Here is a 24,537-nt window from a genome sequence, read left to right as displayed (position 1 = left end):
ATGGACCCTAAAACCTTAAGGAACAGGAGCAGAATTAGGCCATTCGGCCCATCGAGTTTCCTCTGCCATTCGATCATGGTGGATCTATTTTTCCCTCTCAACCCCATTCTACTGCCTTCTTGCTGTAGCCTGTTATACCCTTATGCCCCTGTCCCACTTAGGAAACCTGAACGGAAACCTCTGGAGACTTTGCGCCCCAGCCAAGGTTTCCGTGCGGTTCCCGGAGGTTTTTGTCAGTCTCCCTACCTGCTTCCACTACCTGCAACCTCCGACAACCACCTGCAACCTCCGGGAACCGCACGGAAACCTTGGGTGGGGCGCAAAGTCTCCAGAGGTTTCCGTTCAGGTTTCCTAAGTGGGACAGGGGCACTTCTAATCAAGAACCTATCAATCTTCACTTTAAAAGTACAATGACGGCCTCCACGGCCTTCTGTGGCAATTTCGACAGATTCACAATTAATAAAGAGATTCCTCCTCATCTCCATTCTTAGGAATGGACTTCTAAATCATATAATAAGTCATAATAATTTCACGAAGTAATAATATCTAAATCATAATAAATTTCTTGATTAGTACGGGTGTCAGGGGTTATGGGGAAGGCAGGAGAATGGAGTTGAGAGGGAAAGATAGATCAGCCATGATGGAATTACGGGGCAAACTTGATGGGCCGAATGGCTTAATTCTGCTCCTGTACTTTGTTAACTTATAAATCACTGCTTTAAAATGATGAATCTGGAGGTTTCCCAAGGAATGCTTTATATTCAGTGGTCCTGATCTGTTAAAGGGATTGTTTAAAGTACATTATGGAGCATTAAGAAGCTGTCTCTCGGTAGATAGAAATGGAGAAACAGCAACAAACGGTTTCTGATCTTCAAGGTCACAACTTCCTTTTCCCCAAGTAAGAATCAAAATGTTGCAGGTAGCATGATAAAGATCCTCTCCACCATAGAATATATCACGGGAGCAAAGGCACATAACTTGTATGTCATTTCATTTAAACCGTAAATCTGTGGCTATTCGACTGACTAGATAGTAACATGGATTTATGCTTTTGGCATCTTGCCTTGGATATGCACAGTCCTGGTTTGAAGCTGAATTAGTGATTATATAAAATGTTAATTCACGTCTTAGGCTTTGCTTAGCTTTCTTTTAATAGAGGTGATACAGAGGCGCGGCGGGTAGAGCTGCTGCCTCACAGCGCGAGAGACCCGGGTTCAATCCTGACCTCGGGTGTTGTCTGTGTGTGGAGATTGTGCGTTCTCCCTGTGACCGTGTGGGTTTCATTCCCGGTTTTCCTCCCACATCTCAAAGACGTGCGGGTTTGTAGGTTAATTGGCCCTCTGTAAATTGCCCCTAGTGTACAGGGAGTGGATGAGAAAGTGGGATAACACAGAACGAGTGTGAAGGGGTGATCGATGGCTGGCGTGGACTCTGTGGGCCGAAGGGCCAGGCTGTATCCCTAAACAAAAGTGAACTAAACCCACAGCTTAATTCAAATAAGTGTTGGTTTTGACCCCCATGGCAATCATTTAGAGTCATAGAGTGATACAGCATGGAAACAGGCCCTTCAGCCAACATGTCCCAGTTATACTAGTCCCACCTGCCTGCGTTTGGCCCACATCCCTCCAAACCTGTCCTATCCATGTACCTGTCTAACTTTTTCTTAAACGTTGGGATAGTCCCAGCCTCAACGACCTCCTCTGGCAGCTTGTTCCATTCGCCCACCACCCTTTGTGTGAAAAAGTCACCCCTCAGATTCCTATTACATTTTTTCCCCTTCACCTTAAATCCATGTCCTCTGGTCCTCGATTCCCCCACTCTGGACTAGAGACTGTGCATCTACCTGATCTATTCCTCTCATGATATTTGGCATGTTTTGATTTTCATGGGCACTCCGCTATTCAACAGATTGATATGGTGGGATTACGTTGGAGATAATGTGCATGTCGGGGGATGATGTGTTCACCTATTCCCTGCCACACTTTATCTGGCCTCTCCCCTCTTCTAGCTTTCTCCCCCCACCCCCCTTACAATCGGTCTAAAAAAGGTTCTCAATCCAAAACATCACGTTCCCATGTTCTCCAGATGTGCTGCCTGACCCACTGAGTCACTCCAGCACTGTGTCCTTTTGGGCTGAAGGATCTTGCTTTTCCCATGTGATGGCTGAACCAGCTGATGACTGAGGTGAGGGATTTATAGCCGCGCCGCAAGATTTAAGGCGCAAATTCCTTTCAGGGTCACCGGCCGGGCCGCAGGTTGACCAGGTAATCTCAAACACAACAAGACCGAGCCCGCCACATTCCGTCACCCGTCTGCCACGCCTCTGCGCCGTTGCTAGCTGATAACATCGAAGACCATGAACAGTTTCCCGGAGCTGCTGCTGGCAAATACGTGAGACTTTACACAGAGCCATCAGCCGAGCAGAGTCGCTGTGACTCTGGAGCTAAAAGAAAGGCTTCCATTTAACTATTCCAGATCGCTTAACATTTAAAACCCCACTGCTCTCTGATGTGAGCCATCTGGGCGCGATGCGTCACGGACTTCAAACAAATTATCCCGGCTTTTCTATTAGCCTCGTTCTTTGGAATCGGAAAATAATGACCTATTCTTGCATACCGTCTGCTAATAAGTTGCTTCAAGCAGCTAATCATATACTTCCAGGGATTTGATCCCAAATATGACTGATGTCAGATTTGATATCAAAAGCTTGGTTGACACAGTCTAGAAGTAATTTATCATTCTAAACAATAAAACTAAGCATCTTAATTGTATTAGTCAGACATGAATCTCAGTTTACTGTTATACAACAGTTAGTCACCCGAGAACAATATATTCTATTAATTAGTAACTATTAACTTGTGGCATGCAAAGTTCCGTGTATAGGGCCTTGCTCAAATACTTTGTGTTTGGTTTAAGTTTATTATTGTTATGTGTACTGAGGTACAGTGATAAGCTTTGTTTTGCATGCTTTCCAATCAGATCGGATAATACTATACATAAATACAATCAGGTCAAACTCAAGGCAAGACACAGAGTGCAGAATATAGTTCTCAGCATTATAGTGCATCAGTTCCAGAGACAAAGTCCTATGTCTGCAATGGGGTAGAGGTGAATCGGACAGTACCTTAGCTTATGGAAGGACCGTTCAGAAGCCTGATAACAGAGGGGAAGAAGCTGTTCCTGAGTCTGGTGGTGCGCGCTGTCAAGCTTCTGTACCTTCTTCGTGTCGCCTTTTGTAAATCGGCATCTGCAGTTCCTTGTTTTCCCACGCTGACTTTTCTATTCTCGGCTTCCTCCATTTCCAAAGTGAAAGCCACACGCAAACTGGAGGAACAGCACCTCATATTCCGCTTGGGTAACTTACAACACAATGGTAGGAAGATTGAAACCCCAAAATATGTCTAACTCTCCCCACTTGTGGCCTCCGCTTTCTCCACACCCCCCTTTCTCCCCTTCTCCCCTCTCCCCTTTTTTTCCCATCTCTGGCCTTTGTCCAACCATTTGGCTATCAAAACCCTTCCCTGTGTTCACTTATTACCTCCCATACATTATCCTGCCCCTCCTCTCTTCCAACTTTCTTCCAACCCCACCCCCCCCCCCCCCCCCCCTCCCCCTTCCCACCCTACAATCGGTCTGACGAAAGGCCTTATCTGTGTTCTCCAGAGATTCTGCCTGACCCGCTGAGTTTCTCCAGCACTTTGCGTCGTTTTTGGAAAACTAGCATCTGCAGTTCCTTGTGTTTACCAATACAGTTCGCCTGGCTTAAAAATAAATGATAGACACAAAATGCTGGAGTAGCTCAGCCGGCCAGGCAGCGTCATTGGAAAAAAGGAAAAGGTGACGTTTTGGGTCAGAAAAAAGTTGTAGACTCTTCAAAAAAGGGTTGAAGATCCTCACTCTCTGTGTTACCTGTGTGCTCTCAAATCTCCTCCACCTTATTCTTGATTAGTGCGGGTGTCATAGAAACATATAAACATAGAAAATAGGTGCAGGAGTAGGCCATTCGGCCCTTCGAGCCTGCACCGCCATTCAATATGATCATGGCTGATCATCCAACTCAGTATCCTGTACCTGCCTTCTCTCCATACCCCCTGATCCCTTTAGCCACAAGGGCCACATCTAACTCCCTCTTAAATATAGCCAATGAACTGGCCTCAGCTACCTTCTGTGGCAGAGAGTCCAGAGATCACCACTCTCTGTGAGATTCACCACTCTCCCTATAACCTCTGTGTCAGAGGTTATAGGGAGAAGGCAGGAGAATGGGGTTAGGAGGATGATTTTGAATCAGCCATGATTGAATGGCGGAGCAGACTTGATGGGGTGAATGGCCTAATTCTTCCCCTATCACTTATGACTTTATCATCTTATGATCACCTGAGCCAGCGTGTCAGCATGTTGCAATTCCACTACATGTTCCTCTTTGCAATCCACACTATAGATGAGTACATTTCTCCACCGGGACCTGAGATCATTGAATCATCTCTGCAGACTCCATAGATTCAGTTTAAATCTGTTAACCTATATTGACAAAAGAGGTGTCTAATAGAATTCACTCACCGAGCACAGCAGAGCCCAATTTACAGTGGAAGATATTGACTTTCTTCATGGAATTAATAAGCCTAATAAGGGAGTTAGCAACTACCAAGGCAGCCATTTAATTGAATCCTCTGGGTAAGACCTTGGGTACTGCAGAGGAAAGTGAGCTCTGGTGTAGACAGTTCTGACGGTTTCGAAGGATCGCTGATAAAAACCGGAGCACTAAAAGGAGTAAGCACTGAAGGTTAAAGATGGTAATAATTCATATCATTCCTGCCCTGCCTCAGTGCCCATCCCACAGCATGCCTTAGAGAAAGGAGGATTATATTGGTTCTTTAGAGCAGGCAGGTGCTGAAAATCGATGCTGAAATCGGGGACTGAGACCTCATTAAAGCTACTTTTTTAATTTGAATGGCCAGCAGCATTCCGATTAAATTTCGCCAAGTAATGGATTCTATGTTAAGAAGTTAACAGTTGAAGGTTTAACTTGGAGCTATCATTTTCCTCGGAAAGAACTGCAGATGCTGGTTTAAATCGAAGGTGGACACAAAATGCTGGAGTAACTCAACGGGACAGGCAGCATCTCAATGTCCCGCTGAGTTACACCAGCTTTTTTGAGTCTACTTTCTTCACTGTGGCTGTCACACTCGTGCCACCCCGCTCACAGTATTTCTTCAGCGGAGTTGGCTTTGGATAAGACCTTGTCAGCTTTTTCTTTCTCATTCTTGGTTCGGCTAACAAGACCATCAAAGAGAGATCAGCTCGCAGGGATGTAGAGGCAGGGAGCAACCACTGAGCCTTTGAGGTGGTTCCATCAAATGAATAGGCATAGAGTCGTGCAGCACAGGACAAGGTTTAAGGTGAGGGGGGGGAGTGGAGGGGCGAAGATTTAATAGGACTCTGAACCTTTCCACACAAAGGGTGGTGGGTATATGGAATTAGATGCCAGAAGAAATAGTTAAGGCAGGTACTATCTCAACATTTAAGAAACATTTGGACAGGTACATGGATAGGACAGGTTTAGAGGGATATGGGCCAAATGTAGGCAGGTGGGACGACTGTAGATGGAACATGTTGGTTGCTGTGGGTAAGTTGGGCTGATGGACCTGTTTCCACGCTGTAAGGATCTATGACTATGACTTTGCCCTTCGGCCCACTGTGTCCATGCTAACCTGTCTCAGCCACACTATTCCCATATTCCTAAATTAGTTTAGTTTTAGAGATCCAGCATGGACGTGATGGGCCGAAGATATTCATCGGCATTTACTGTTTTGATTTACATCTCATGGTGTCAGTTTTTACTTTTAGTTCTTTCTCTCTTGTTTGCTGTCCTTCCGGACTTCATCCTTTACGGATAGAAAAGGTTTAGAGGGATAAGGGGCAAATGTGGGCAGATGGGATTGGGACCTAGATGGGGCATCTTGGTCGGCACAAACAAGTTGGGCTGAAGGGCCTGTTTCTATGCTGTATGGTTCTACGGCCATGACCGTGACTTTCGTGTTTGGTTTTAATGTTCTTGTGTGTAATTCCTAACTGTCACTGTATGTCACGTTGTCATTGCGGGCGGAGCACCAAGGCAAATTCCTTGTATGTGAATACTTGGCCAATAAACTTATTCATTCATTTTATCAACTACTTACTCCATGTAGCAAGCTCCTGTTGGAACCATACAATGGGCAGCAAAGTATCTCCTTGTCAGAAGATGTTTCCATATGTGGGATGAGGTTGGGAATGTCGGAGTGGTGGAGTTGATACAATAAAGATCTCAAGCTTGTTCATTCCCTCTGATCCAAAGATCCGGTGAAGTATTTCGCCTGTAATGCTCTCCCCGTTAATTGTTTCCCTGGATGTTGCCTGGGTTACGATTGTTCCCAGCATTTAGTGCTTATTACACACCATCTTTATCCGTATTCCATCCGCCTTTGCACCTTTTGGGGTTGGCATTTCACTAATACTGTAACTCACTAAACTGGACATTATATTGGAGACACAAAAAAAATTGCAGATGGGGACAGAAGACGGAAAAACCAGAGAGGGAAAGGTCTTTGATTATGTTGATTTGCTTTCTCCGAGGCAGCGTGAAGTCAACAACCTCACCCTCAATGTGAGCAAGACAAAGGAGATTGTGATTGACTTCAGGAAGGGAAGCAGCACACACAACCCAGTCTACACTGATGGCGCTGAGGAAGAGACGGTCAAAAGCTTCAGGTTCTTAGGAATAAATATCGCTGGCAATTTTGTCCAGGACCAGCCACATCGAGCTATGGGTAAGAAAGCACGCAGTACTGCTATTTTCTTATAAGGCTTGGGAAATTCGACATGTCCCCAATAACTCTCACCAGCTTCTGCAGATGCACTGTAGAAAGCATTTTATCGGGATGCATCACTGCATGGGTTGAAAATAGCCCCATCCAAGACAGCAAGACATTGGAGAGAATAGTGGACGTAGCCCAGAACATAATGTTTAGTTATTTATTGTTGAATATGCAACAATGAATAACCATTGACACCAATCTACACTTCACGTTGCTTCGACAAGGCCACCAATAGAATCAGGGGCAAATCTCATCCCCGGTCACTCCCTCTTCTCCCCTCTCCCATCAGGCAAGAGGTACAGAATATTGAAAATGCACACTTCCAGTTTAAGGGACGGAATCTTCCTAACTGTTATCAGGCAACTGAACCGTCCTCTCACCGACCAGAGTGCAGTCCTACACCTACCATCCATCTCATTGAAGACTTTTGAACTATCCTTCATCAGGCTTCATCGATCTTTACCTTGAACTAAATGTTATACCCTTTATTCTTTAGCTGTACACTGTGGAAGACTTCATTGTAATCATGTATAGTCTTTTAGCTGACTGGATAGCACGCAACAAAAAAGCTTTGCACTGTACCTCGGTACACGTGACAATAATAAACTAAACTAAACTTAACTGGAATATCGAGGGAGTCAGTGGGTGCGGAGTCTGGTCTGTGTGATGGACTGGGCGAAATCCAAAATTCTCTGAAATTGCAGAGAGTTGTGGATGTAGCCCAGTATGTTAGTCCAAACAAGGGTCTCGACCCGAAACGTCACCCATTCCTCCCCTCCAGCGATGCTGCCCGTCCCGCTGACTTACTCCAGCACTTTGTGTCTATTTTCGGCGTAAATGATGTGGCTTCTGACAACAAACAAAAATATGTGACGAGGATTTTTTGAAAAGCAACAGGGACAGGTTTGAAGGCAAAGGGAAAATCAAAGAAGAAATCAAAAGAAAGAAAACAATTTGTCCTGGACCAGCCACATGGAAGCCATGGGTATGAAAGCACGCAATGCTGCTATTGTCTTATAATGCCTGGGAATGAAAGGAATCGGTGGATAATGAAAGGGAACTAGGACAACTTGTAAGCCTTGAACTGGTAGAGGCTTTAAAAACAAACAAACCGAAGAATGGATTAATATTACATGAAGAAAACATCAAATAATTGTGCATTCAAACTGCGGCCGATTTAAAAAAACATTTAGTATGTTACCCTATATTGTACCAGGATTTACCAACGTGATATTTCCACCATTCATTTTTATGCGTGTTACATTTCTTGGCTTTTACATGCTAAATAACAAGCTTTAGACTGCCCTATAACTGGTTACACGCACAAACACATCACTCAAACAGCCGTCAATTGAAGTGCTATTTTATTTTATTTTCTCTCTTTCTTTACAGATGCCTGATTTAATTTAAAATGTTGCTTAATCCCCGCGTGTTCAATAATATTCCATTTTGACTGTGAGCATGAGAGGAATTAAAATAGCTTGTCGATTTTTTCAGAATTCTGGAGCATCATTCATGAAAAGTAATTGCTACGTCAATATTAATTCACTGCAGAGCTGTTATAAAAGCACTGATTTAGTTTGCTATGCTCTTTAAGAATTTTCATTTAATGGTGCGTTATATTATAAGCTGGAGGTCTGGGGAAGTGTAATCTTGTTTTCCCGGATAACATGAGATAAATAAACGAACTGCAAAGAGGAACTAATTCTTAGCCACCATTTTGGTAATATGGTTCAATTTGTATATTTAGAGGCTGGTCGAGCTGCTGCCTCACAGCGCCAGAGATCTGGATTCAATCCTGACCTCGGGTGCTGTCTGTGTGTGTGGAGTTTGCACGTTCTTCTGTAACCGCGTGGGTTTCCTCCGTGTGCTCCGGTTTCCTCCCACATCCCAAAGATGTGCAGCTTGGCCCTCTGTAAATTGCCCCGGGTGTGTCGGGAGTGGATGAGAACGTGGGATAACATAGAACTAGTGTGAACGGGCGATCGATGGTCGGCATGGACTCGGTGGGCCGAAGGGCCTACATCATCCATACATTTAATTAGTCATTCAAAACTAAAGGGCATAGCTTTAAGGTGAGAGTGACAATGTTTAAAGGAAATGTGTGAGAAGAGATCTCAGGGGCTACATTTTAACTCAGACAGTGGTTCGTATCTAGAATGAGCTGCCAGAGGTAGCTGGTGAAGCAGATACAATTATGACCTTTAAAAGACATTTGGACAGATATATGGTACACAAAAATGCTGGAGAAACTCAGCGGGTGATGCAGCATCTATGGAACGAAGGAGATAGGCAACGTTTCGGGACGAAACCCTTGGATTTTCGATTTTCCAGCATCTGCAATTCCTTCTTAGGCAGATATATGGATTTGGTTTATAGGGATATGGGCTAAATGTGAGCAAATGGGACTAGCCCAGTATGCCAACGTGGACAAGGGAGGCCGTGGCCATTTTTTTCCTATTCAGCTCAATGACTATATTGTGTAACTACTGTTTAATATAAACTACCGTAATGGACTTGTTGAGGTCAATTACATTAAATTTAGACTCGAAAATGGATTGAAATTAAACATATGAATGACCAATGCAAAACAGGGCAGCACAGTGACACAGTGGTAGAGCTGCTCCCTTACTGCGCCAGAGACCCTGGTTCAATCCTGATCTTGGCTGCTGTCTGTGTGGAGTTTGCACGTTCTCCGACAATGGAATGGGTTTTCTCTGGGTGCTCCGGATTCCTCCCACATCCCAAAGACGTGCGGGTTTGTAGGTTAATTGACCCTTCTGTAAATTGCTCCATGGCGTGGATGAGAAAGTGGGATGACATGGCACTGGTGCGAGCGGGCGATCGATGGTCGGTGTGGACTCGGTGGGTCGTGGGGCTTGTTCCCATGTTGTATCGCTAAACTATCGGTTTGACAAGAACCATCTGACATGTGTGGGAAGGAACTGCAGATGATGGTTTACACCGAAGATAGACTCGAAATGCTGGAGTAACTCAGCGGGACCGGCAGCATCTCTGGAGAAGGTCTGAAGAAGGGTCTCGGCCCGAAATGTCACTCATTCCTTCTCTCCAGAGATGCTGCCTGTCCCGCTGAGTTACTCCAGCATTTTGTGTCTCCAATCTAAGACATGGCTTACCAAAGGTTTTTAGGTAACAGAGAGGTACCGCTCCAACACAACTTTATTTCAATAACTTTAAGAAACTAAAAATGCTTATTAAACTGATCAGCAACATTCCTGGGAGCTTTTAGACTGACAGCAAGCCATAATATTTGATCTCACCTTGAGAGCTTTTAACCTTGCCTTACAAGTTGGTCTCTTTAAACTGCATTCCAACAAAAACTGCATGGTCTCATGGTTTAAGTAAGTAAAATAGCTTAATTAGCCACATAGCCACTCTCTCTGCATTAAACATCTCCACACACAGTCTATCTCCCTAGAAATGAAGTTGCACTGTGCTTAATTAAAAAAACAGGGCAAAATAAAGTCTGAATCACGAATCCCACGTTGAGAAGTTTGGCCAGGCTGATCTGCCAATCTTCCATTTCCAAAGCTGGTTATCTAATTGAATGACAGAACAGCCTAGAGGGGCTGAATGGCTTTCTTCCGTTCCGCTGTCTCCATATTATTCCCTCCAAGGCTCCGGGCTTTGAAGATGCGACAAAGCTCAGAGGGTATCTCTCCACAGTCTATTGTAATACAGGCACACGTTCTTCTAACGAGCTGGTTAATGAAGCTCTTAGCTTCAAAAGAATGTGAATTAACAAGGTGCCCTCAAGTTACACGTCCTTTGTGCAGGCTTTTTGTTGAGTCAAGGTGTGCAGGAAGCAGCTGGGTATGACACCTCTTGGGTAGATAGTACTAAATGTGTCTTACATCATTCAAACAAACTTCCCTGCTAACAGCACCAGAAACAACAGCGGGCAAAGCATGGTACGCTGGCTGAAAGCTCAAACAGTTAATCGGTCTCAGGGGGAACTCAGGCATTTGGGTACCTCTGTGAAAGTAAACTCTAATTTTATTTCCACTGGCTGGAAGCACCCAAAGGTTTAATTCTAATTAACACACAGCAATCTCGTATTCGGATGATTTACTCGTTCTCAAAGAGATCTACCTCAACATAATAGAGCACTTATTAGAATCAAGTCCCCAGCCACTAATTCCATTTTACTGCCACTTGCCACTGTAAACACCCTCACTGCATCTAATGCAGACATTAACAATTAAAATATACCCAGGCTAGTGCATTACATTCTTCACAAGGGGTTTGCCCTTAATGATCAGTGTCAAAGGTCAAGAATGTTTTATTGTCCCGAAACAGATCAATGAAATTTATACTTATGCAAATGGAACTGCAGATGTTGGAATCTTGAGCAAAACACAAAATGCTGGAGGAACTCTGAAGATGGATTCCGACCTGAAACGTCACCTGCCCATTGCTTCCACAGATGCGGCCTGACCCGCTGAGTTTTTCATTTAAACATACAGCATGGAAACAGGCCCTTCAGCCCGCCAAGTCCACTCAGAACATTGATCACCCGTTCACACAAGTTCTGTGTTATCCCGCTTTCTCATCCACTTCCTACCCACCAGGGGCGATTTTCAGAGGACAATTAACCTACAAAACCCGCACGTCTTTGGGATGTGGGAGGAAAACGGAGGAAACTCACAGGGGGAACGTGCAAACTCCACACAGACAGCACTCGAGGTCAGTATCGAACCCAGGTCTCTGGTGCTGTGAGGCAGTGGCTCTACCAGTCCTCCTCCAGTACGTGGCCTGTTTAGATAATAGTTCTTCATTAATTTTTAACTTTTGTTATGAACGTCATAACTGGACAATGAAAGCAAGCACCTCATCGGGGTGATCCATAAAGCTACTGGGGAGCTAATTGATAATTAATCGACAAATCACAATTTTGCAAGCTTTCTCCAGCGGAAAACTGGCTCGGGAAATGATTTGGAAAGGTAACCGTTTACTTTATGTTGGAGGATTGAAGTGCTATTATAATTGTACAGTTTACATCATATCAATATTTTACAGGGTGGCACTGTGGTGCAACTGGTTTTCACCGGGTGCTCTGGTTTCCTCCCACATCCTCCCGCCTGTATCCATGCAGTATCTATCGATCAATCTTTAAATCAAAAATAATAAAGGTGATTGCATAAGATGGAAGGTCAATGCATTACATAAGGTCAACAGATGTGCAATACAAATAGCAGATACATATGGGAGTGTACGCTGAATGGTAGCTTTTTAATTTCATCTCAGGAAGCTGAGGTTAAAGTTCTTAATGGAATTAAAATATTTTGAATCCTGTCTCAATAAACTGGGTATCTTAATTTGATGCCTTTGAACAAGGAACATTGTGAAGTCATTTTTAATATACAGAGACAGTACAAGGTAAAAACAGAAGACACAAAGTGCTGGAGTAACTCAGCGGGTCAGGCAGCATCTCTGGAGAACATGGATATGTGACATATCGGGGCCCTTCAACCCAAAACGTCATCTATCCATGTTATCCAGAGATGCTGCCTGACACACTGAGTTACTACAGCACTCTTTTTGTAAATCAGCATCTGCAGTTCCTTGTGCCACCTCTTCAAGATGTTCTGTAATTTTTTCATTATTAATAACTTCCTTTGATCAAAACGGAGTTTGTGCGTTCTCCCCGTGACCTACGTGGGTTTTCGCCGAGATCTTCAGTTTCCTCCCACACTCCAAAGACGTACAGGTTAGTAGGTTAATTGGCTTGGTATATGTGTAAATTGTCCCTAGTGTGTGTAGGTTGGTATTAAAATGCAGGGATTGCTGGTCGGTGCAGACCCGATGGGCCGAAGGGCCTGTTTCCACGCTGTGTCTCTAAACTAAACTAAACTAAAATGTAGACCAGAGGAATTGGACAGAGAGATTAGTATTCAATTTTAAATTGTAAAACTCTGCACACGGCAAACATTAAGTTCTGGCACATCACTGTCCTGTCTTACGCTATATGCTAAAATGCCACTGAAATTTTCAAAAGGTTAAATTTAGTCTGCGTCTCTCTCAAGTCAATGATGAAGGGATCTAATATCCTAAGGACACTATTGCATTCAATCAAATGTATAGCAACCCATTCTTAATCCCATGGTCTTTCATATAATTAAATCTTCATCTCACTGGTTACCAGAATTTAAGGATGAAAAGTACAATCAGTTTTGCCCATCATTTAAGATGGATTTCGGTTTTAATTTTATATCCAGAGTTTAATATTTAATAATGACACATTAAGTATATATTTCAGTTAATTTTCTCCATCAAATTCATTGGCAATACCGCTCTGAAGCTAGTAATTAGTAGGCCATTTGTCAGAACGATAAACTTGGCATGGAACTTGCTTTTAACTTTTTCAACGTCTTGCTATCAGTAGACTAAGACGGCAAACAAAATCACCGTTATTTTGTGAGGTTCAGAGATTAGTTTAATTTACGGTATGGATATTGTGGGCCGAAGGGCCTTTTCCTGATCTGTACTGTTCTGTGTCATGGGGTAGTTCTATGTAGAATCCGGCATTGATGGCATTTTGGTCCAGAGGAGGTTTACGAGAATGATCCCAGGAATGACTGGGTTAACATATGATGAATGTTTGATGGCACTGGGCCATGAGAGGGGAAGGTCTCATTGAAACTAAACAGAATAGTGAAAGGGCTGGACAGAGTGGATGTGGGGGGGATGTTTCCACTAGTGGGAGAGTCTCGGACCAGAGGGCCAGAATAAAAAGACGTACCTTTAGGAAGATGAGGCGGATTTTTTTAGTCAGAGTGTGGTGAATCTGTGGAATTCATTGCCACAGATGGCTGTGGAGGCCAAGACAATGGATATTTTTAAGGTGGAGATTGATAGATTCTCTATTAGTACGGGTGTCAGGGGTTATGGGGAGAAGCCTGGAGAATGGGGTTGAGGGGGAATGATAGATCACCCATGATTGAATGGCGGAGTACACTTGATGGGCCTACGTGTGCTCCTGTAGTGTTCCATGTTCCATAAGACCAGTTGTTAGACTGGACATCAAGGAGATGTTTTTTAAACAGTGGATCAGATCTTTTACCTGCGTCTGATCAAAAATGATAGTGGAGACGCAAGGAACTGCAGATGCTGGAATAGTGAGCAAAACACGAAGTGCTGGAGGAACTCAGCAGGTCAGACACCTTCCATCTGTGGAGGGAATGTACAGGTTGGAAGAAGGGTCCTGACCCGAAACGCTGCATGTTCATTCCTTCCACAGATGCTGCCTGACCCTCTGAGTTCCTCCAGCACTTCGTGCCCAGTCTGAAGAAGGGTCCCGTCCTGGAAACACCGTCTGTCCACTCCTGCCACAGATGCTGCCTGACCCTCTGAGTTTCTCCACCACTTTGTGCTATACACCTTGGATCTCAGCAAGACAGATAGGAACAAGAGAAAAGGGATGATGGAAGAACAGAACGATTCAAGTGTTATACGTATGTCTAATATCTTGTGTGTGGGAACAAAGAAAAGTTTGGTCTAATAAAAAATTGAAATCCCACAAGAGTGATGAATTCTGAAGAGAAGTATTTTTCTTTTTTTGATTTAGACTTTAGACTTTGGGGATACAGCTTGTAAACAGGCCTTTCAGCCCACCGAGCCCACACCGACTAGCTATCATCCCGTTCACTAGCACTATCCTACACGTTTGGGACCATTTACAATTTTACTGAAGCCAATTAAACTACAAACCTGTTTGTCTTTGGAGTGTGGGAGGAAACTGGAGCACCCGGAGAAAACCCACATGGTCATAGGGAGAACGTACAAATTCCACAGCCAGCACCCATAGTCAGGATCGAACCCGGGTCTCTGGCGCAGTAAGGCAGCAGCTCTACTGCGATTCTTTGCTTTGCATACACAAGTGAGATTCTTTGCTTCACATACACAAGTGTGCAAAGAGTCGCCATGTAAAGGGTGCTGACAACGTTACAAAATATAGATTGTAGTCCCCAATAATCCCTCTTTGTTCTCGAGTACCGAGGTACAGGGAAAATCGTCGATTCACGTGCTAACAGATTAAACCATACCATTCATGAGTACAACCAAACCACACTACATTCAACAGGTGATGCAAAAGAGATGGGAAACAAAATGCATAATACAGTGTGTAGGAAGGAACTGCAGATGCTGGTTTACACCGAGGATAAACACAAAATGCTGGGATAACTCAGTGGATCAGGCAGCATCTCTGGTGAAGAGTAACTAATAGGTGATGTTTCGGGTTGGAACCCTTCTTCAGACTCTGGTTACATCTACAGAGAAAGTGCTGTGGCATAATAAGTGCAAAAGCCGCAAAGGGGTAGATTGGAAGATCAAGAAATCATCCTTTGTTTAAGAGATCCACCTCTCTCTTCTTATCGAGTCCACACACAAGATTAGATGTTGTTCAGCCAGAGCTGAACACACTTCTCGGCATCTGCACACAATGGTGTCTGTCTTGCGCTTCTTGTGCTTCTTGTGCGTGGTGGTGGAAAGATTGGTGGAAAAAGGGCCGCGACGTGAACGCTCTTTCCTTGACCCCAAAGATCCAATCAAGACCCTTATAACAGCAGGGAAGAAGCGCTGGTGGCAAGTGCTCTCCAGCTTTTGTATCTCCTGCCCGACGGCAGAGATGAGAAGAGAGAATGTGAGTGGTCCTTGATTATGTTGGCTGCTTTCCTAAGGCAGGGTGGTGTGGATGGAGTTGACCGGGGTACATGAGCTGGGCTGTGACCACAACAATCTGCAATTTCTTGCAGTACTATCGAGCCATGCAGCACGGATACAGGCCCTTCGGCCCAACTTCTCCATGCCGAACAAGATTCCCCATCTACACTAGTCACACCTGCCCATGTTGGCCCCATATTCCCTTAAACCTTTCCTATCCATGTACCTGTCCAAATGTCTTTTGAATGTTGAATGCCTCAACTACTTCCTCTGACAGCTCATTCCATATACCCACCAGTCTCTGTGTGAAAAAGATATCCCTCAGGTTCCTGTTAAATGTTTCCCCTCTCACCTTAAAGCCATGTCCTCTGGTTCTTAATTCCCCTACTCTGCAGTCGCCCTATCTATTCCCCTCACAAACTTACACACCCCTATAAGATCACCCCTCACTATGAACATAAGACAGTAACAGGATCTCAGGTGCAGAACAGTCATGAATGCTAGCACAGGACTGAGGGGCTGAATGGACAGTCCATGGCCTTGTGTTCTGCACCATTGCCGTAACAACGGCCTTGGGTATGTAATCAGAAACCAGTGTGAACATTAGCGGCACTCAGCGTTATTAGTCTAATAAATATGTCGAGGTGGTGTGGACTGGAATAAGGCATGGAATGATTAAAGAGCAGAGCACAGAACAATGGTTTAATTAGCTCTGTCTACCACACAGCATGGGACATCGTGCGCAATGGAAAATATTAATCGTGAATAGATTCCACAAAATGGTTGAGGTAATGTTGCGATTTTTCTCATTTTCTTGCAATGACGTGGATACTTCAGGACCTCTCCGTTCATCTCCTGGCAACTCTCCTTCGCGCAGCAAGGCCAAAGGGACATTGTTAACCCAAGTGCAAAGGAAATGGAGTTAAAGAAAGCCTGAAATCAAACGGAAAAGGACACAGTGTGCTGGAGTAACTCAGTGGGTCAGGCAGCATCTCCGGAGAACACGGATAGTCGATGTTGTGGGTTGGGAGCCTTCTTCAAAAAATCTCGACGAGAAAAGTCACCGATCCATGTTCTCCAGAGACGCTGCCTTGCCCGCTGAGTTACTCCAGCACTTTGTGTCCTTTTGTGTATAATCCAACATCTGCAGTTCTTCGTTTCTACATTTAGTTTAGGTTAGAGATACAGTGCGGAAACAGGCCCTTTGGCCCACCGAGTCCGCACCAACCAGTGACCCCCGTACACTAGCACCATCCTACACACTAGGGACTATTTACTATTTTTCACTGAAGCCAAGTTACCCTCCATATATGTGTGTCCTTGGAGTGTGGGAGGATTGCGGAGCACCCAGAGAATACCCATGCAGTCACAGGGAGAACGTACAACTCTGTACAGACAGCACCCATAGTCAGGATCGAACCCAGGTCTCTGGTGCTGTAAGGCAACAACTCCATTGCTATACCATGTACAGCCCCACACAAACAGCACGGTCAATGACTATCTCCTTCATCTTGCTGACACGGAGAGAGATATTGTTGTCCTGACGCCACATTCCTCAGTTTTCTATCTCCTTTTTGTACTCTGTCTCGTCATTGCCCGTGTTAAGCACGTAACATTTAGCTCTTAGGGCCAAAGGAATCAAGGGATATGGGGAAAAAGCAGGAACGGGGTCCTAATTTTAGATGATCAGCCATGATCATATTGAATGGCAGTGCTGGCTTGAAGGGCCGAATGGCACCTATTTTTCTATGTTTCTATGTTTCGAACACATTGGAAGCCAAAATCAGAGAGGATTTCTGTCGCAAAGAGCTGATGTTCAACATCTATGGATTTGGGTTGTCTGCAGCTTGAAACTCTACTTACAACAGTAAACCTTTACACTTTTCAATGGAGTCATAGAGTCATACATCATGAAACGGGCCCTCTAGCCCAACCTGTCCACACCATCCAAGATGCCCCATCTACGTTTGTCCCATTTGCCCACTTTTGGCCCAGATCCCTATAAACCATGTTCCTGTCCAAATGTCTTTTAAACGTTGTTATAGTTTCTGTCTTAACTACCTTCCCCGGCAGCTCGTTCCATATACCCACCACCCGCTGTGTGAAAAGGTTGCCCTTCAGGTTCCTCTTAAATCTTTCCCCTCTCATCTTGAACATCTGGTTCTTGATTTCCCTACTCTGGGTAAAATATCTGTGCATCTAACCTAACTATTCCCCTCCTGATTGTATACACCTCCCTAAGATGACCTCTCATCCTGCTATGCTCCAAGGAATTGCATCCTAGCCTGCCCAACCTCTCCCTGTAGCTCAATAACAAGGAATCATCTATGTTCATCACACAATGCATATAATAAAAATATATAATTTATCATTTTGTTGGGAATTAAGTGATAATTCTGGTGGCTTTAAGATGTAAATAGAAGGGCGGTAAGACGCTACCTTGATAACAGATTCATCCTCGATCCTTGTGTGTGGTACGATGGACTCCATCCCATTGGAAAAACCTCGCAGAAAGGCCATTTTTGCATAAGAAAATTCAAGTTCTTTTTCAACCATCACCTTTCAATGAAAAAAGCAGATGGCACAGAATGCATTAGTTTTTGAGTTATTCTTTTGAATGGTTGATAGATTGATACAGCATGGCAACAGTCCCTACAGCCCACCGAGTCCACACTGACCTGTTCACACTGGTTCAACGCTATCCCATTTTCTCGTCCCGTCCCCCCTACACCCTGGGAACTATTTACAGAGGGCTATTTAACCTACAAACCTGCACATCTTTGGGATGTGGGAGGAAACCGGGGAAAACTCATGCGATCACGGGGAGAACGTACAAACTCCGTACAGACAGCAGCACCTGAGGTCAGGGTTGAACCTGGGTCTCTGGCACTGTAAGGCAGCAACTCTACCGGCTGCACCACCGTGCAGACCAACCTCAATACCAAGTTTGTTCACTTAATTGACCAAATACCTATCAGTCTACTTCTTGAATGTAACTAGTGATTGACCCCAATGGTCTCCTGCAGACTCCACGCACACAGCTCCCAAGGCAGGATCGAACCCAGGTCTCTAGCTCTGTGAGGTTGCGGTTTTACCAGACATGCCTCTCTGCTGACTTGTATCAGTCATATGCTGAGGAACTGAGGTTATGACTATAAAGATATCTTAGGTGACACAGAGAACGATAGATTCTGGTTTATACAAATAGACACAAAGTGCTCAGGTAGCTCAGCGGGTCAGGCAGCATCTAACCTACAAACAAACACCCCCACCCCCGTTCTTCCCCATCTGTTTTTTCCACCCCTTTCTCATCCCTGTGCCCAACCTGGACTTGGGACTCACACCCATTCCCCCCTCTCCCCTACCACCTATATTCCTTCCTCTGGCTTCACAATTCTTCTACCCTTATCTCACACCTTTTGTCTTTTCATCCCTGGCTTTTGGCCAAACATTTGTCCATAAAAAAACACGTGTCCACCTATCACTTGCCAGGGTTTGTCCTGCTCCTCCTCTCTTCCGGCTTTCTCCCACAACCCCCCAAAATCAGCCTTAAAGAAGGGTCCTGACCCAAGGCATCACCTATCCATATTCTCCAGAGATGCTGCCTGTCCCGCAGAGTTACTCCAGCATTATGTGTCTTTTTTTAGTGATATCATAGGGTTGAGGTGATTGAGTTCGAACAAACACAATCACCTTTCTTTATCTTAGGTGTGACTGCAGACAGCAGAGATTGTCTTAGTTAATTCTTATTGACCTTCATCATTGATTGTGGCTGCATCAATAAAGACCATGGGGAAATCACATCGACTTCAGTTGACAAGTATTGCTTTATATAGCAAACTCATATTGGAAAGAATTAACAACAGAAAATATCATTATCTTTATCATTTACTAAAACTCTTCACGGTCCAAGAGTTAAGGTGGGCAGAGATCTAAGTCCCAAGATGGAGGTTAACCAGGACATCAGAGTGGCGCAGCTGGTAGAGCCGCTGCCTCACAGAACCAGAGACCCGGGTTCGATCCTGTCCTCGGGTGCTGTCTGTGTGGAGTTTGCACATTATGCCTGTGACCGTGTGGGTTTCCTCTGGACCCTCTGGTTTCCTCCCACATCGCAAAGTCGTGCAGGCTTGTAGGATAATTGACCTCTGTAAAAATTGCCCCTAGTGTGTCGGGAGTAGATGAGAAAGTGGGATAAAATAGCAATGGGTGACCGATAGTCAGCGTGGACTTGGTGGGCCGAAGGGCCTGTTTCAATGCTGTATCTCTAAGCTAAACTAAAACACCACCAGGGCATGCTAAAAGATGAACACCTCCCCATAGTTTAAGGTTCCTCTAGGTAAAAAATGGTGTGGTGTATTTTTGATTTCAGAGTGGATATCTGATATCTTCAATATAACATCTGCTTCCTCTTAAGAGCAGACACTGTCTGGAGTGCTCTCTGTAAGCATGCACTGAAATTCCAACCATGTTCTAAGATCTCAGGTGAGGTTACCTGCTACTGACGGAATACATGTTCTACGGACCCTGATTCAAGATTCAAGATTCAAGAGACTCAAGAGAGTTTATTGTCATGTGTCCCAGATAGGACAATGAAATTCTTGCTTTGCTTCAGCACAACATAATATTGCAGGCATAAATAAATACAGAACGGATCAGTGTGTCCATATATATGCTGCAAGAGAGGAGGGGCAGGACAAAGCGTGGCAGGTAACAGGTGAACTCAGGTGAGGCAGGGGTGGGGTTGGTCGACAGTTGGTTGGAACAACGTCCGGAGATTAAAAAACAGATGACAAATGGATTAAAGAGTTGGAAATTGTGAATATATATATACACACACACACATAAATAAGCATATAAAGTGCAATAGGCTATTAAAGTTCAGATTTTTGGTTGAGTTGAGTTTGGTAGTCTGATGGCTGAAGGGAAGAAGAGGGGAAGGCCCTGGAGCTTAACCTGAGGCAGGGTGGCACAACGGCAGAGGCGCTGCGCTAGAGACCCGGGTTCCATCCTGACCTCAGGTGCTGTCTGTACTGAGTTTGCACCTTCTCCCTGTGACCTTGCGGGTTTCCTCCGGGTCCTCCGGTTTCCTCCCGCATCCCAAAGACATGCGAGTTTGTAAGTTAGACCGAAGACAAACAAAAAAGCAGGAGTAACTCAGCGAGTCACACAGCATCTCTGCAGAAAATAAATAGGTGGCGTTTCAGGGTTGTTCTTCTGATGAAGGGTCTCGACCCGAAACGTCACCTATTTATTTTTTCCAGAGATGCTGTCTGACCCACTAAGTTGCTCCAGCATTGTGTGCTTATCTCCGGTTTGAACCAGCATCTGCAGTTCCTACCTACACATGGGTTTGGAGGTTAATTGGCTCCCTGTAAATTGTCCTGACTGTGTAGGGAGTGGATGATGAGAAAATAGGATAACATGAAACTAGTGTGAATGGGTGATCGATGGTCGGCGTAGATACGGAGGACAAATGGCCTGTTTCAATGCTGTATTTCTAAACTAAACTAAACTAAACTAAACTAAACTCTAAAGTAAAAATAATTCAGATATTTACCTTACCGAGCCAACCTTGTGCAAATGCTGGTTCAGTGTTTCAATCAGAGAGTCAAGCATTTAAGTTCCAGTCTAGGGACGGAGCCTCCAATCTCAGCTGAAGCGTTAACCCAGCATCTTCTATTTATACCTTTGTTTGAATCAGATTAAATCAAAACTCTGTCTGCCTTACAGATATAAAATAATATATTAGGGCAGGCAGCACGGTGGCACAGTGGTAGAGCTACTGCCCTGCAGCGCCAGTGACCCGGGTTTGATCCTGACTACAATAGACAACAGAAAATAGACAATAGGTGCAGGAGTATGCCATTCAGTCCTTCGAGCCAGCACCGCCATTCACTGTGATCATGGCTGATCATCCACAATCAGTATCCCATTCCTGCCTTCTCCCCATATCTCCTGACTCCGCTATCTTATAAGAGCTCTATCTAACTCTCTCTTGAAAGTATCCAGGGAATCGGCCTCCACCAATTGGACACGATGAGGCAGAGAATTCCACAGATTCACAACCCTCTGTGTGAAAAAGTTTTTCCTCATCTCTGTTATAAATGGCTTACACCTTATTCTTAAACTGTGGCCCCTGGTTCTGGACTCCCCCAACCTCGGGAACATGTTTCCTGCCTCTAGCGTGTCCAAACCCTTAATAATCTTATATGTTTTCAATGAGACAGTTAGTTGGAACAACGCCCAGAGATTAAAAAACAGATGACAAATGGATTGAAGAGTTGGAAATTGTGAAGCAAGAGGAGGGAATGTAGAGGGAGGGGGAGGGGGGGAAATTTTAGTTCTATATGTCTGACATAGTCACATATATATCAGCTTTTTCTAAAATATCAGCAGTCAGCAGAACTATTCCAAAGTGGACGCAAGGAACTAGAGATGTTGTTGAAGAAGGGTTTCGGCCCGAAACGTTACCTATCTCCTTCGCTCCATAGATGCTGCTGCACCCGCTGAGTTTCTCCAGCATTTTTGTGTACCTTCGATTTTCCAGCATCTGCAGTTCCTTCTTGAACGCAAGGAACTAGGGATGCTGGTTTACAAAAAAACTCAGTGTAACTCGGTGGGCCAGACAGCATCTCTGGAGATCATGGATAAGTGACGATTCGGGTCAGGGCCCTTCATTAGACTGACACAAAGTGCTGGAGTAACTCTGCGGGTCAGGCAGCATCTGTGGAGAACGGGGATAGGTGACGTTTCGGTTCTGGACCCTTCTTCAAACAATTCAGAATATTGAAACTATTTCAAACCACAACCACACCTCTGCTACAGCCACAGTCACTCAAGGCGTTCCCCAAGGCTCCGTACTCGGCCCCCTCCTCTTCATCATCTACATCCTCCCCCTTAGTCAGATACTCCGCCACTTCAACCTAGACTTCCACTGTTACGCCGATGACACCCAGATCCACCTCGGCACCAAATCCCCCCACAACCCCCCCCCCCCCCCCTCTCCCATATCAACTCCTGTTTGTCAGCTATAAAAACCTGGATGCAACATAATTTCCTCAAACTCAACAGCGATAAGACAGAATTCCTCCTCATAGGCTCCAACGCCACACTCAGCAAAATCAATAACCCCACTCTCACCATCGACGGCACCACTGTCTCCCCATCTCCCCAGGCCCGCAACCTTGGCGTGATCTTTGATTCCACCCTCTCCCTTGAGCCTCACATCCGCCATGTCATTAAAACCTCCTTCTTTCATCTCCGCAACATCGCCAAACTCAGACCCTCTCTCACACCTCCCGCTGCTGAAAGACTCATCCATGCCTTCATTTCCTCCGGACTGGACTATTGCAACTCATTTCTCCTTGGCATCAGCTCCACCTACATCAACCGACTTCAACTGGTCCAGAACGCAGCCGCCCGACTCATCACCCACACCAAATCCTGGCATCACATCACTCCAGTCCTCAAACAACTTCACTGGCTTCCCATCTCCCACCGGATCACCTACAAAATCCTGATCCTCACCTACAAAGCCCTCCACCATCTGGCCCCCCCATATCTCACTGACCTCCTCTCCCCCTACCAACCCTCACGGTCCCTCAGATCCACATCAGCCGGTCTCCTCTCCATCCACAAGTCCAACCTCCGCAGTTTTGGGGACAGAGCCTTCTCCAGGGCAGCTCCCAGGCTCTGGAACTCCCTCCCCCCACTGATCCGCAATTCCGTGTCCCTCACCCTCTTCCAGTCCCGCCTCAAGACCCATCTCTTCACCTCGGCCTATCCTTAGCCCCCCGTCCCCCTCCCTTTCCATCTGTGCATTAATTGCCTCCTATTGTGTTTTGAATTGTATTCTGTCTTTACTTTGCGTACTAGTCATGTCTCTACTATTTATTTCATTCCCCTTACATGTTTTTCCTCTACCTGCTAAATTTTTGTAAGGTGTCCTTGAGACTCTTGAAAGGCGCCCATAAATAAAATTTATTATTATTATTATTAATGATTTGTTCTGTCGTAATACTAATAAGCATTTCTTCGCAAAAGTTAAACAATTAGGCCTCGACTGATTTAATTCCCTCACACATTCTCAAGTGTGGCTTGGTCGCAACCCAGCGGTATCGCATTATAACCGTGTAGTCCATAGTGTCAGCATGTTGTGTCTAACTTCGGCTAAACCAGCATCTGCAATTCCTTCCTGTCCATTTAATCTGCCCCGCTGAGCTACTCCAGCAATTTGCGCCACAATGTATGAACCACAGAAACAGCGTTTAAGTAGATACACTTTAGAGCTTTGTCCAGTTTGAATCTTGAAAGGGGAAAAAAAGCAATTACTCCCCCCCCCTTCATTGCAAGCTTGACTGTTTGCTAGACCAGTAAAGGATCAGAAAACATGATGTGGAAGCATTGCACGAACACGATGGTCTGAAAATACTTACAATGTTGACATTTTGAGACCAGGGGAAAAGAACATCTTTTACATCTTCATATTTTTCTGATAATGAGCTCCCACTAGTATATAATTCTGATCTGTCACACGCTGCAAAACATCACTCTAAAAATTAATTTCCAGTCGCCCAGCTCTGAAGCCGCCTCTAATCACTTTCCACGTCTGTCTTCCTGTGTCATATTTCCACAGAATTCTCTATTCAAGCCTCCGCTTGGAGGCTTTCTTTTTATAGAAACCTAATACTTTCTTGTCTCGCAACCTGTTCGACGTTGCATGGTAACGTAACGGAGTGGCTCCTGTGTACACTGCTGACACGGGTCTTTGTTGCAGGTTATGTAATGAGACTGCCATAGAAATTGACCTCCCTACAAATCGCATGCTCACAACTTGAACCTTGCCAGATTTTCTCTTTCTGGGCTGGGGATGGGGGGGAGAGAAAACTGGGTAGTTACCGATTGCAAACAATTTGCTTCCAGTCACTTTTTTTGGGGCAAGTTCAACTTTAACTTCTAAGTTGAACTTGTTCATTAACACCATTTACAGGTTACCCACTGC

At 44.8% G+C, this 24,537-nt stretch overlaps 1 protein-coding gene across 1 annotated transcript in view; it reads right to left on the bottom strand.

The window, feature by feature from the left end:
* Positions 1-24,298, bottom strand: part of LOC116985102 (serine/threonine-protein kinase 33-like) — a 60,133-nt gene extending 35,835 nt beyond the window's left edge. The window contains exons 1-2 of the mRNA XM_033039522.1: positions 23,972-24,298; positions 17,976-18,095 (exon numbers count right to left, since the gene is read on the bottom strand). Of these exons, the coding sequence (XP_032895413.1) occupies positions 17,976-18,092 (117 nt within the window). The 5' untranslated portion in view covers positions 18,093-18,095; positions 23,972-24,298. The remainder of the gene's footprint in view (positions 1-17,975; positions 18,096-23,971) is intronic.
* Between the last annotated feature and the right edge of the window lie 239 nt (positions 24,299-24,537).

This window comes from Amblyraja radiata, chromosome 21 (genome assembly GCF_010909765.2).
Source record: "Amblyraja radiata isolate CabotCenter1 chromosome 21, sAmbRad1.1.pri, whole genome shotgun sequence".
NCBI classification, from domain to species: Eukaryota; Metazoa; Chordata; class Chondrichthyes; order Rajiformes; family Rajidae; genus Amblyraja; species Amblyraja radiata.
This window is presented reverse-complemented; position numbering and strand designations above follow the sequence as displayed.